This window comes from Lampetra fluviatilis, chromosome 4, assembly GCF_964198595.1.
Source record: "Lampetra fluviatilis chromosome 4, kcLamFluv1.1, whole genome shotgun sequence".
In the NCBI taxonomy this organism is placed as follows: domain Eukaryota; kingdom Metazoa; phylum Chordata; class Hyperoartia; order Petromyzontiformes; family Petromyzontidae; genus Lampetra; species Lampetra fluviatilis.
The window spans coordinates 19,947,847-19,962,370 of NC_136278.1; the positions used below are offsets into that span (position 1 = coordinate 19,947,847).

Below are 14,524 nucleotides of genomic sequence, written 5' to 3' on the forward strand. Positions count from 1 at the left end.
TTAAGAATTTGTGCAATTCCGTCCATTATAATTTAGTAGTGTTTGGGTCACGCGGTACCGTGGTGTATTGTGGGAAGCAGATTAATGAAGGGTGATGAAGACTAGATTTATAAAGCTTAATGTGTCCGATTTGGTTTATGAATTAACAGCACTGTACTGTAGATTGATAATGTTATTCGTGAATGTTTGGGTTGGTGTAAAATAAACATTTAAAGTACAAAATAAAATATCTGGTTTGTTTCATTGCCTGGTACATTTACCACACACCACTCACCTGGCAGTCGTAACTTACAGGCACTCACAACTTGCTTTACGTATATGCATGTACGTATGTTGAACTTATTTCGAACACCATACATAGCGAATTGTGCTAATCATCTGACACCACCAAACACTCGTTACTCAGCACTCACCACTCATCCTCCAATCACCCAATACCTACATTCATTAGACTCACCAGTGACCAATGATCGCCCATGTAGCTTTAGTCTTCTTGGTTCTTTCGGTAAAGTCACGTAGAATGGAAGTAATAAAATAATTAAAATAAAACATAATAAAATAAAATAATTCTCACGACGTTTCGGCTACAACGCAAGCAGCCGTCTTCAGGTTGCTTGCGTTGTAGCCGAAACGTCGTGAGAATTATTTTATTTTATTATGTTTTATTTTTATTATTTTATTACTTCCCTTCTACGTGACTTTACCGAAAGAACCAAGAAGATGAATCCCTGCAGTCACGAAAGCTTTAAATCGAAATTTAGCTTTAGTCTGTTGGGGCAAGTGCTGTAAGCATGCACCTCTGAAGGCACTCGAGGGGTTGATGGGGCTAGTAACACATCTGGCTGCCTTTGTCTCCCTAATGACAATGTTTCCACAAGGCAGTAAGTAATCACTTGAGGCTGCGTCGACCTATGCGCGGCCCTGGGCCGGTTCAGATATTCGCCACTGATATTGGTCGTGAGCGGGAATAGAACGAGCTTCGCCGGATACAGAGCACCTTTGATTAGCTCTGTTGGCTACGTACGGTACGAAAAAAGTTAAACATACACACAGAGTGCAGTGCACTAACCACTGCGTATCTATCCCACTCACTACTTACTAGTGGTGATATGTCGGGCAGCCAAGACATGGGTTTCTTGGAGTGTCAGGACATCAATGTAATGTTTGTTCATTGTGTTCGCGAGATACTCGCACGTCCCTCAATGTTCAGTTTGAGGAAACCTGTCCCAGGGCCTATCTGGCACGTTGTTTGGCCATGAACAGGGCCATTGGCGTGGCTTGTGTCGTTGCTCTGGAGACTGAGAGCTCGTTCGGTCGCCGCGTTGATGGCATTCGTTGTTATTTCTCACTTAACAGAGTGGGCCACGTGAAGGCAAGCTTCCTTCCACTTCCAACTTCCACTCACCAAACACGACTGAACCCGAATGACTCACCTAATCCTCGTCACTCACCAATCATTACTGATTAAAACAATGCATCACGTACTCGCTGACATTTATTTAGGATAGATTGGTGGCGCACACAAATGTTGCGAAACTTCCTTCAAATGTGCGTCGAGGTGCCATACCCCGGCATGCCAGGAGACGGCGGTAGAGCCCACAGTCAAATTTCGATTTAATGCTTTCGTGACTGCAGGGATTCATCTTCTTGGTTCTTTCGGTAAAGTCACGTAGAAGGGAAGTAATAAAATAATGAAAATAAAACATAATAAAATAATTCTCACGACGTTTCGGCCACAACGCAAGCAGCCGTCCTCAGATGAAAACCAGGTCTGTCGAGGCGACAGCGTCTGAATGAAACAGCACACGTGCTTGGAGCATATATATAAGCTGGGTTGGAAGGGGGGGAAAGGGCGCCTTGACAAAATAATTTGCATATCAAGAGAAATTTAGCATATTGATGGGAAATGCAGGTATGTGATTAGTACTACTTATGCCCGTGCATTATGCAGGATTAGCAGAATCAAAGGGAGGGGATATGGGAAATGCAGGTATGTGATTAGTACTACTTATGCCCGTGCATTATGCAGGATTAGCAGCATCAAAGGGAGGGGATATGGGAAATGCAGGTATGTGATTAGTACTACTTATGCCCGTGCACTATGCAGGATTAGCAGCATCAAAGGGAGGGGATAGGGGTAGCATTAATAAAGGGAAGGAGTGTTAATAGTATGTAGCTGCAGTAACTAAAACCACCACGTAAACAACTAAATTATAAACTACATTGTATCATCAGTATACTAAATATACTCTACAATAAGCTGAGTTACTAACAGTAAGTAATACATTACAATTCTACGTCATAAAAAATATAACAGGTCCCTGCGGGGTGGGCTGGTAGGAACGAATAACCAAAGAATATAAACATAATGTATTATTACACTTGTTTAGCCAGGAAAGCCTCACTGAGTGTAAAGGTTTTTGTAGGGTCCTGCCAAGTGTTTGCAATAGGGGGCGATGTTGCTACACCTAATCGGACGATACAAAGGGAGAGTTTGAGGCCTAGTTCTAGGCTTTAGGCCTAGCTGTAGGCTTTAGGCCGCTGTGAGTTAATTTTTATTTTAAATGTTTGAATTATTAATGTATAATTATTAATGTAAAAGCTTTATATGTAAATGTTTCTATTTAAAAACATCAGGGAATGTAACATTGTTAAACATTAACTCCCTTTCACACACGCGGGGGTACGATACGAAGGGAGAGTTTGAGGCCTAGTTCTAGGCTTTAGGCCTAGCTGTAGGCTTTAGGCCGCTGTGAGTTAATTTTTAATTTAAATGTTTTAATTAAAAGCTATCTCAGGGAATTATAAGGGAATGTTACACTTGTTTAGCCAGGAAAGCATCACTGAGTCTAAAGGTTGTTTAATTAAAAGCTATCTCAGGGAATTATAAGGGAATGTTACACTTGTTTAGCCAGGAAAGCGTCACTGAGTCTAAAGATTTTTGTAGGGTCCTGCCAAGTGTTTGCAGTAGGGGGCGATGTTGCTACACCTAATCGGACATCGGACGGACGGACGGACGGACGATATAATCTATTGTAGGCTGGTTCACGGTTCCTACCAGTAATATGCTTCCATCTAAACTTTATTCTCTTACATCACACGAGTCTACACCGTACTATATACTGCCATAGACAAACCCAACATTTAATTATATACTGTATTGCTATAAACCACCCTAAAGCTTATACATTGTAATATTACACAATGTATTATTCTACCCACCCTAATGTATATCACACTGCTGTATATTCACTATACAATTACGATACTACATATTACTTCGTACATTGTATTAAGCATATAAATGTTATACTATTTGTTATTATACACTGTACCATTGACCGTCGTGTGAAAGATACTAAGAGGAAGCAACGAAATATGTCAATGGGAGAGTAGTGAGGGAAAATTGCAGCGGAGCAAAGAATCCATTCCCTGCGGAGAATACAATGCCAGTGAGTGGAACGCGGTCTGAAAGTCACCGTAAACGTGAACACAATCAGTTAAAATCCGAAATGGTTTAGTACGTCCTTCCAATGATTGCTAAGCCAGAATCCATCTTCTCGGTTGAAATTGTCTCTGTGTTTGTATATATGGATCGCCTCATGAACGAATCTCTCATGGTAGCCAGATGGCTTGCAGAGAACCTCTTTCTTGGAGAATTCAACATCATGTGTGCCCACTGAATTGTAACAGTGATCTGCCACGGCTGAGGTGTTTGTCCTACCGTGTTTCAAGTCTGCTTTATGTTCACGGATGCATTCCGAGACATGTCGTTTGGTTTCTCCAATGTAACTGCTATCACAGAGGCAACTTAGTTTGTAGACGCCAGGGTACTGTATGTCTGGAACCACATCTTTTACAGACGGGACCAGATCACGGATTTTATGTACTGTGTTGAATCGGACCTGGATCTTGTGTTTTATCAGGATTTTGGAGATCTTTTTTGTGACCCCAACAATGTAGGGTAAGGTGATGGTCTTGAAAGGCTCCTCAACAGGATCCTTCTTGATGGTTGGAGTGATGGCTTTGCGGATTGTGTAGTCGGAGTAACCATTAGCTTTAAGAGCTTGGCGTACGTGTTTGAGTTCACTGGCAATGTGTTCCTGGTCGGATATGCATTGGGCTCTATGGTATAGAGTCTTGATGAGGGAATTCTTCTGGGGTGGATGGTGGTGGGACTCCGGTTTTAGGTAAGCATCCGTATGGGTGGCTTTCCTGTAGACAGAGTGGCTCATTGAACCATCAGGTCTCCTTTTAATTAGGACATCCAAAAAGGGTAGCTTGCCATCTTTTTCGACTTCCATGGTGAATCTGATGGCTGGGTGTATGGAATTGATGTGGTCGAGAAATTGGTCTAGAGCTGGCCGGCCATGTGGCCAGATGACAAAACTGTCATCTACGTACCTCTTCCATAAGGTCGGGCGTAGAGTGGCAGTCTGGATGGCGTCAGTCTCAAATGTTTCCATGAAAACGTTGGCTACAACCGGAGATAGGGGGGAGCCCATTGGGGTGCCCTCAGTTTGCTTGTAGAAAGTTCCCTTCCAGGTGAAATATGTATTGGTTAAGCAGTGTCTCACCAGTGGGGGGTACCCCAGTATTCAGTCCTTGATGAACCAAGTCTTCAATGATTGCGATGGTGTCAGGTACAGGAACTTTGGTGAATAAGGAAACCACAGGGAAATCCCCTTGATTGTCGATACCAGGAAAGTAGAGTTTAGTACCGCAGAGGTGTTTTTTCCAATGAAAGGCCGTAGGATTTCAGACAAAAAACGAGCCAGTTTGTAGGTGGGGGAGTTGATAGTATAGACAATGGGACGAAGAGGTGTATCTTCTTTATGTATCTTTGGCAAGCCATATAATCTTGGTGGCCTGGCTGCAGAAGGTTTCAACGAGAACTGTTTGGTCTGATCAATTAATGCGGTTGAATCAGAAACGATTTTGTTGGTTTTAGAGACGAGGCTCTTGGTGGGGTCTCTTTTTTTTTTTTTGACGACCTGCTTGTCAGTTTTGATGTGGTTTCCTTATTCACCAAAGTTCGTGTACCTGACACCATCGCAATCATTGAAGACTTGGTTCATAAAGGACTGAATACTGGGGTACCTCCCCTGGTGAGACACTGCTTAACCAATACATACTTCACCTGGAATGGAACTTTCTACAAGCAAACTGAGGGCACCCCAATGGGCTCCCCCCTATCTCCGGTTGTAGCCAACGTTTTCATGGAAACATTTGAGACTGACGCCATCCAGACTGCCACTCTACACCCGACCTTATGGAAGAGGTACGTAGATGACAGTTTTGTCATCTGGCCACATGGCCGGCCAGCTCTAGACCAATTTCTCGACCACATCAATTCCATACACCCAGCCATCAGATTCACCATGGAAGTCGAAAAAGATGGCAAGCTACCCTTTTTGGATGTCCTAATTAAAAGGAGACCTGATGGTTCAATGAGCCACTCTGTCTACAGGAAAGCCACCCATACGGATGCTTACCTAAAACCGGAGTCCCACCACCATCCATCCCAGAAGAATTCCCTCATCAAGACTCTATACCATAGAGCCCAATGCATATCCGACCAGGAACACATTGCCAGTGAACTCAAACACGTACGCCAATCTCTTAAGGCGAATGGTTACTCCGACTACACAATCCGCAAAGCCATCACTCCAACCATCAAGAAGGATCCTGTTGAGGAGCCTTTCAAGACCATCACCTTACCCTACATTGCTGGGGTCACAAAAAAGATCTCCAAAATCCTGATAAAACACAAGATCCAGGTCCGATTCAACACAGTACATAAAATCCGTGATCTGGTCCCGTCTGTAAAAGATGTGGTTCCAGACATACAGTACCCTGGCGTCTACAAACTAAGTTGCCTCTGTGGTAGCAGTTACATTGGAGAAACCAAACGACATGTCTCGAAACGCATCCGTGAACATAAAGCAAACTTGAAACACGGTAGGACAAACACCTCAGCCGTGGCAGATCACTGTTACAATTCAGTGGGCTCACATGATATTGACTTCTCCAAGACAGAGGTTCTCTGCAAGCCATCTGGCTACCATGAGAGATTCGTTCATGAGGCGATCCACATATACAAACACAGAGACAATTTCCACCGAGAAGATGGATTCTGGCTTAGCAATCATTGGAAGGACGTACTAAACCATTTCGGATCTTAACTGATTGTGTTCACGTTTACGGTGACTTTCAGACCGCGTTCCACTCACTGGCATTGTATTCTCCGCAGGGAATGGATTCTTTGCTCCGCTGCAATTTTCCGTTCTCTACTCTCCCATTGACATATTTCGTTGCTTCCTCTTAGTATCTTTCACACGACGGTCAATGGTACAGTGTGTACTAACAAATAATGTAACATTTATATGCTTAATACAATGTACAAAGTAATATATAGTATCGTAATTGTATAGTGAATATACAGCAGTGTGATATACATTAGGGTGGGTAGAATAATACATAGTGTAATATTACAATGTATAAGCTTTAGGGTGGTTTATAGCAATACAGTATATAATTTAATGTTGGGTTTGTCTATGGCATTCCAAAGAACGCAGTATATAGTACGGTGTAGACTCGTGTGATGTAAGAGAATAAAGTTTATATGGAAGCATATTATATTTTTTACGACGTAGAATTGTAATGTATTACTTACTGTTAGTAACTCAGCTTATTGTAGAGTATATTTAGTATACTGATGATACTATGTATTTTATACTTTAGTTGTTTACGTGGTGGTTTTAGTTACTGCACCTACATACTATTAACACTCCTTCCCTTTATTAATGCTACCCCTATCCCCTCCCTTTGATGCTGCTAATCCTGCATAATGCACGGGCATAAGTAGTACTAATCACATACCTGCATTTCCCATATCCCCTCCCTTTGATGCTGCTAATCCTGCATAATGCACGGGCATAAGTAGTACTAATCACATACCTGCATTTCCCATATCCCCTCCCTTTGATGCTGCTAATCCTGCATAATGCACGGGCATAAGTAGTACTAATCACATACCTGCATTTCCCATCAATATGCTAAATTCCAATTGATATGCAAATTATTTTGTCAAGGCGCCCTTTCCCCCCCTTCCAACCCAGCTTATATATATGCTCCAAGCACGTGTGCTGTTTCATTCAGACGCTGTCGCCTCGACAGACCTGGTTTTCACCTGAGGACGGCTGCTTGCGTTGTGGCCGAAACGTCGTGAGAATTATTTTATTATGTTATATTTTTATACAGGGAGGAACAATGTTCCACACTGCCCACCAGGGATTATTTAGCTGTCTGTCTGTCTGACTGTCTGTCTGTCGTGCATAAATAAATATATATATAATACACACAGCTCTTTGATTGGTGGAGACCTTACAAACAGCTCTTTGATTGGTGGAGACATACTGCCGGGTACGGAGAGGGGAGGTGCCTAAGGGAGGAGGGTCAGGGGAGGGGCCTAAGGAAGGGGGGAGTCAGGAGAGGGGCCTGAGGGGGGGGGGGGTCAGGGGAGGGGCCTAAGGATATGGGGGGGGGGGGTGCTCAGGGGAGGGGCCTAACTGAAGGGGGGTCAGGGGAGGGGCCTAAGGGAAGGGGGGTCAGGGGAGGGGCCTGAGGATATGGGGGGGTGGTCAGGGGAGGGGCCTATGGGAAAGGGGGTCAGGGGAGGGGTCTAAGGGGGGAGGGGCCTAAGGGAGGGGGGGGCAATAGTTAAGGGGGCTGTCTGCCTGGCTACCTAAAGTCAAGTTATCTTTTATACATACAGGTACGAACAACAGGTTCCACACTGCCCACCAGGGATTATTTGTCTGTCTGTCATGCACGAATGCGCTGTCCGACCAAGTTCCTACCTGCCCACTCCGAAGGAACGTGTTTATTTTATTACTTCCCTTCTACATGACTTTACCGAAAGAACCAAGAAGATGAAGCCCACAGTCAGTTTAACACGTTGGCTTTCGCGACCAATAACATCCATAAGGGGGCGTCCATAAATGACGTCACGCATCTGGGGGGGGGGAGGTCAGACATTTGTGACGATGTGTGACGAAGGGGGGGGGGGTGAGAAATGTGACCGTCACATCAAAACTCGCAACTTTAAATAAATATAGACAACACGTTCTACTTAATGAAATAGACTTTTTAATAAATATTTTCTCCTACAACATCAGAGTGCAGCGCCACATTAAATACGCACTACAATGACAATAGTTTAAAGCGATTTGAAGCATGTTTTATTTTGGGGGAAGGGGGGCAGAGCTTTGTGACATCATATTTGAGGGGGGGGGGTCTGACTTTTTGTGACGCCGTGTGACGAAGGGGGGGGGGATCAAAAATCGTCCAACATCGCGTGACGTCATTTATGGACGGCCCCTATTGCCAGAAAGGATACAACCTATTGTTATATTTTCATACCGGCAAAAAGGTCCCTTTTTGTAGCGAACCCCGAGCTATAAATAATCTGTTAGTGCATCATTGTCTTTTGGCGTTCTCTCGTCTGACGCTGGTGATACCAGACACAATTATCACTAATTTTGCGTCACTATATAGTGGCCACGTGTGACGTAAATTACCAGCTGGCCACTATATGACGTAATTGCCAGTTGTTTGTGTGGTGATGCCATAGGGCAATTACATTTCAAGTGACGCCACGGATCACTTCCACGACAATGCGCGGAAATGGCGACATGACGTCACGCACGCAACAACCGCAGTCGAAGCGGTTCAATTGTTCCTATTCGTCAAAGGCCTTTGTCGAGTCATCGACCGTCAACGGCGATTCGGTTTGGGGCAGCGTCGCCTCTGACGTCCGCGGCGGATCCACGAGGAACCGGGATCGACGACAAAAAACACAAACGTCACTTGCAACAACTCTTACATTTTACCCACGCGGACAAGGCGCCAACCTCGCCCCGTCTTGCAACGCGATTGGTCCGCGGCGCGTCAAGCGCGCGCTTAACCAATCACAGCGCGAATCTGAAAAAAAAAAACTCCCCCCTCCCTATGCCTCGTTTATGCGCGTCATAAACACGCGCGCGATACTGAAGCGGTTTCCGCCATGTTGGAAAGGGAAGGCCCCTCGCCCCCTCCCCAACCCCCAATGGGCGTTCGCATCATAAACGGAGTCCCCTCCCTCCCCCTGACGTCATCACGGCGGCCTGTTGTGTCGCCTGCCCCGACCCCACCCAACATGGCGCCGCGCGCGCCCCTCCCACCCGCCCCCCTCTTTTAAACAGTCCGCGCCCATCGGCTGTGGGAAATGCAATCGACGGCCGCACCATATTCACGTCCTCGCCGGCTCCGCCCGACGCAGCCTCAAGTTGCTGCCGCCGCCGCATCTCTTCCCCCTCCACCAACACCACCACCACGTCGAGAACACAGCGGACAGCCCTCGTTGTCCCGGGGCCCCGTCGTCGCAATCGCGAGTTATCGCCGATTTAAGCTGAGGTCGCGGTAAACGCCGTTCCAAGGGCAAGATGACGACGCGCTCGGAGCGCGAGAAGGCGCTAAAGCAGAATGAACAGCACCAGGCTCTGCTCGTGGGGATGCTGCGAGAAGAGGACAATAAGTACTGCGCCGACTGCGAGGCGAAAGGTGCGGGACACGGGGACACACCCGGGGCCTAGGGGACATCGGTGATAGGTTTGGTGGCAGGGAGAAAAGAGACAGGGAGAGAGGATGTAGTAGGGGTACGGGGGAGGCAGGAAACAAGCAGTGTAGGGAGATTGGGGATAGGGAGATGCTAAGATTACGGGACAGAGGGACAACGATTTGGGATAACAGGTAACTCGAAGGAAGGGCAGACGAGAGGTGGGCGGACAGAGCGGAGGGAAACGAGAGAACATGAATTAAGAGAGCCCGAATGACTGAGGTAGGGTGATTGCTGATGGAGTGACGGAAAAGCGTGACCGTGAGACGGGATAATATGATTATGTGAGACGAGACAGGGTAAAGGGACAAGGAGACTGGGACATAACAGGTAATTAAACTGGCGTGGCACGAGAGGGCAGAGGAAAGTAGAACTCTATAGACAGAGGGGTAGGGGATGCGGATATGGTGAGACACAAGTCACCGAGGGAGGAGGGGGGATTGGGGACGGGAAGAGAGAGACGGAAACAAGAGACTGGCTGAGATGGAGGCTTATTAATTGGGAGAGCGACTGTACCGAAAGAACCAAAGAGTATGGATTCCTGCGGTCACGAAAGCTTCAAATCAAGATCAAATCAAGATAGGGATAGCGAGCTTTACTCAAATCTCAAATGATAAACCCCAAACCCAGGTTACCCACAAACTGAACAGTTGAACCAAGATTTAAAGAGCTGACCCGAGTTATCCAATGGGTTAACGCGCTAATTCTAGGCACAGGGATCAAACCCAAAACCAATTCGAAACAGAACCCTTTAACCTGGGAACCAGGTTCTAAAATGAAAGTCCTTCGCTCTGGCCAGTGATTGTCCTTTAGGGAGTATTGGGCACGAATGGAGATTAATTGTTCTCTCCTCGACGCAGAACTCGTGGTGTATCTCATGCCTGCACGCGATGTCCTGTGTTCAAACATACGGAACCCATTGTGCTTCGCTAAACTGGACCAGTTCTGCATTCAATCGAGAGGCTAGAATTACATCATTGTAAAGAGATGTCTGAAACAGCAATCTCACTGCGTTATTCTGTATTTTTCTTTATGTTTAACGAATTTTTAATCCGTTTTCGTAACCTTGTCGGATGTTTTATTTTTATTATTAACATGACAGGCATGAACTGGGAATAGGGGTTATGGCTGGGGTAAGCGTGATAGCTAAGGTTACCCTTCGCTCAATACCCTTAAGCTGTTCACATCAGCCGCGTATGTAGTGGAATAAGTAGGTAATGTGCATTGGCAATGTTGTTGAGTAAGAAGGAGCTGACATATAAGAGGGGGGAGGGTGAGGTGGCTGAGTGCCTCAAGAGGACCGAATGCTGAGTTGGCACTTTTGAGAATCTTTGTCAAAATCCAGACAAGCCACCTGTGATTAAACTGCATTTTAAACTGTTGAGTTGATGATCACAGCCCAATTATGATTGACTGTTCAGAGATATCGCTCAGAGGTAGTTCTGTGACATCCGCTTCGTTGGTCCATTCTCAAACGTAGTGGGTTTGCACTGTTCTGTGACAGTTCCAAATTAATGTGACACCAATAGCGCGGTAGGGTTAAAATTGGGGATGTGAAAACACTAACGCGGAGGCGGGAATTATGTATAACTAGCTTTACAACCCGGCTTCGCCCGAGACTTGGATTAATACACTGCCTACGCAGAGGGTGGGGGGGACGTCAGCAAGCACACTGCGTAACGTCAGCAGGCACGCTGCGTGACGCTGCCGCATGCGGGTGACATGACAAATGTGGAGTCACTGCTCACTTGCTGTGCAAAATATATCCATTATTGCGCCCCCCCCCCCCCCCCCAAATACAAACGTCTATTTTTATACTTTTTGCATTGTGTACAGTCTGGAAGCTGCCCACATGCAAAATTTCAATTTTTTTGCATGTCGGGAAGTATGCTAAACATTTCGAACAGACACACATATTCACAAATTTCCCTTTATTATGTATGATTACATCATGTTGCTTTTCCGAGTTTTGACTTTTTCTGTTATTGCATTTAGATGTTAGCCTGAGGTGGGCAGTGGACCCTGTCCATCCACAGAGGTGTCTTCTTACCATGCTAGAGACAGCTCAGGTTGAGATTAAACGCACATGCACCCTGATATCTCCACTGGCGTCTAAGACTCGTCGTGCTAGATTAACTATTACCCTCATCCATGCTGTGTCCTGCTAGCTTGGTGCATGACAGTACATTCCCTGGCCGTTTTTCGTTTTGGGAAATTTGATGTGTGCTCAGCGAATGTGATTTACACACATAATCAATGTAATAATGCCAAGGCAAGTATGTTAGTGCACACAATTATTTTAACAAATTCCAGTGGGAGTTATTCAGTGTCATCAAATTGTATCACCTGTGCACTTAGTGAAATAAGGTTACCTAAGGCAGATCCACTACAGAATATTAAGATCTTTATTTAACCAGGAGAGAGTCCACTGACATGCACATCTGTTGTGAGACCTAAATAATGGAATCGAGAAGACAAAAGTAAAAGGGCACGGGTAGTAACATAATCCAAACCAAACACAAAAGGGGAACACAATAGAAATTAAAATACTGTGTCTTAATCACATTTGCTAACAACAATACAACGTGAACATTTCGAAGTACTTAAGTGTAGTGGCAGAAGACATCACAACTAGAAGACCTGTCAGGTTAAAGTCCCGGTTGGGAGTTGCCTCGGCTTATCATCCCTTTATGGAATGAGTATCACACTTTTAGGGACGCTAGCCCCTGTTATAGTAGTGGTGAATTTCAACCACTGGCTTAGAGCCAACAGTGGAGATGGTTACGACTATCCCGTGCTTGGTTGAACAATCCCCATGACACAACCGTCATTATTTAAGTTTTAAGTTAAGCATTATAAATCCATCCGTGCATCCTGAGACTATTAGAAGGAAAACATTTCCCTTATTGGAGTTGCGTATATATCGCAGTGGGCTCTTCCCGCGGCAAATTACAGATACACCTTTCAGATATATATTTTTTATGATCGAGTAAGTAACTTGAAAGTTCAGAATGGAGAGTTGAGGAAGGTCTTATGGACTTATTCGGGAAGAGGTGGTTGTGATGTAGGAGGAACACGTGCTGTATTTATTATGAAGACAGGTTACTTAAATGGATATTAGGGTGCCAACAAAAGGTTGCCAGTTTAACACGTAGGCTTGCGCCACCAATATCCATAATACAGGTTTTTTTTGGGTTAGATCGCATAAATATAAATGTCATTAAAACCGCCACCACCCGACACAGCAAATTAGTAAGCTTTGTCACGTAAACAGAACATGCCAATGCGTTGCTAGTACAGCACTCTGGTGTCTTGAGTAAATCAACAACATTCAGATTGTAAATGTTTATTGGGTTTATACAAAAACTACCCTAGGAGGTTGGATCATGAATGAAACAGCCATGCGATATGACAAGGTGGGAAGCTTGGCGTATCGACATAATTGGTTGTGGTGATCTCTGTATCCTGAACTAATTTGTGCAAGACAAGTCTAGCACGACAAGATGCATTGTGTGGCTGGGCGGCGATGATGGACGTCCACTGTCTTATGCGGCGTGTTGCGTGACGCGCCTCCAGAGTGCCACCGCTGCAGTTGACGCGGCATGTTGCGCGCACGCATTTCCGCTTGCCAAGTAGTCATTTCGCAAAACAGCTGACGCGCCTTTAATTTGCGTTGACACTGCCTGGGGGGGCTTCATGCTTCTTCCCTCAGCGCACAAAGGCAAACTATCCCTTTGTAGCCTGGTGAGGACGCGTGCTCTTCACATTAAAGACCCTGTTCAAAAGAAAAATTGGGGGGGGGGGGGGGCACGTTGGATGTCCTAAGCCAGCGTTAAAAATTCCTAATTTCCTTTTGTGGAAATTGGTTACAATGCCTCATAGGATTGCTACTGTTGACTTCCTAGAAATGAAGTGTTCATTTTCATGACAATTGGGCTCAGTTGGCCAGTAAGCAATAGTTAAACTTTCAGCTTTCCTTTTGTCCAGCAACTAGCAACTGGGCATGCCCAGCCACCTTAATATAATTTTTCTGATATTAACCATACTACATAATGTAGTTAAAGCCAAAAATAGATTCAGATATTGATTGGTATTTATAGATCGTAATCAAACCTGGGTTGTTGAGGTTATTGTACAGTGCGATAACCAACACAGCAACGTTCCCCGAACACCCACACACTTATAAAGCTTGCTCCCATGCTCATGTGGCACAGGACGTGTGCAATATATATTGGAGGGCAGAATCCCACTGGATATGGACTCCCACACGCATATTTTGGCACCATTGCACAGGAAATGTACAGGAGCATACAGATACAACAGCCGCCATTCACCATTAAGTGTCAGTTGACGTCACCACGGCGTTTATGCCAAACTAGGTGCACTTCGAGGCCATGTGAAGTGTTGATGGCTAATTTGAACTATTTTTAGCAAGCACCTGCTAAGACCAGAATTACACATCAGTGGTGGGTGGTGTGGCCCGAAACTTGCTTTTGTCATGCAAGTTTATAGCAAGGCAATGCTTTGTTTTGCAATTGTAGTGTCATTACAATAAATTGTCATTGCTATGGGAAGGTGAAGTTTCCCACTCCAAACATTGAATCATAATGAATTAATGGAGTACTGTATATGGCGAGTGTGTGTACAGTTAAATAATACGTCCTGTGTGTAATCTTTAAACGTTTATACTATCTTATATATATAAAAGGGAAATTTGTGAATGTGTGTCTTTTCGAAATGTTTAGCATACTTCTCGACATGCAACAAACTTGAAATGTGGCATGTGGGTAGCTTCCAGACTGTACACAATGCAACATGTATAAAATAGACTTTTGTATTTTGGGGGGGGAGGTGCAATAATGGATA

At 45.0% G+C, this 14,524-nt stretch overlaps 2 protein-coding genes across 3 annotated transcripts in view; one reads left to right on the plus strand and one right to left on the minus strand.

Annotated features, from left to right (window-relative positions):
• LOC144931638 (chymotrypsin-like elastase family member 2A) overlaps positions 1–8,918 on the minus strand; it is a 36,513-nt gene extending 27,595 nt beyond the window's left edge. The window contains exon 1 of the mRNA XM_078855739.1: positions 8,888–8,918. The gene's annotated coding sequence lies outside the window, so the exon portion shown is untranslated. The remainder of the gene's footprint in view (positions 1–8,887) is intronic.
• Positions 8,919–9,249: 331 nt separating this feature from the next.
• The window catches only part of LOC144931639 (stromal membrane-associated protein 1-like), a 38,651-nt gene continuing 33,376 nt past the window's right edge, over positions 9,250–14,524 (plus strand). For both annotated transcript variants that reach the window (XM_078855741.1, XM_078855742.1), the window contains exon 1: positions 9,250–9,603. In XM_078855741.1, the coding sequence (XP_078711867.1) occupies positions 9,486–9,603 (118 nt within the window). In that variant the 5' untranslated portion in view covers positions 9,250–9,485. The remainder of the gene's footprint in view (positions 9,604–14,524) is intronic.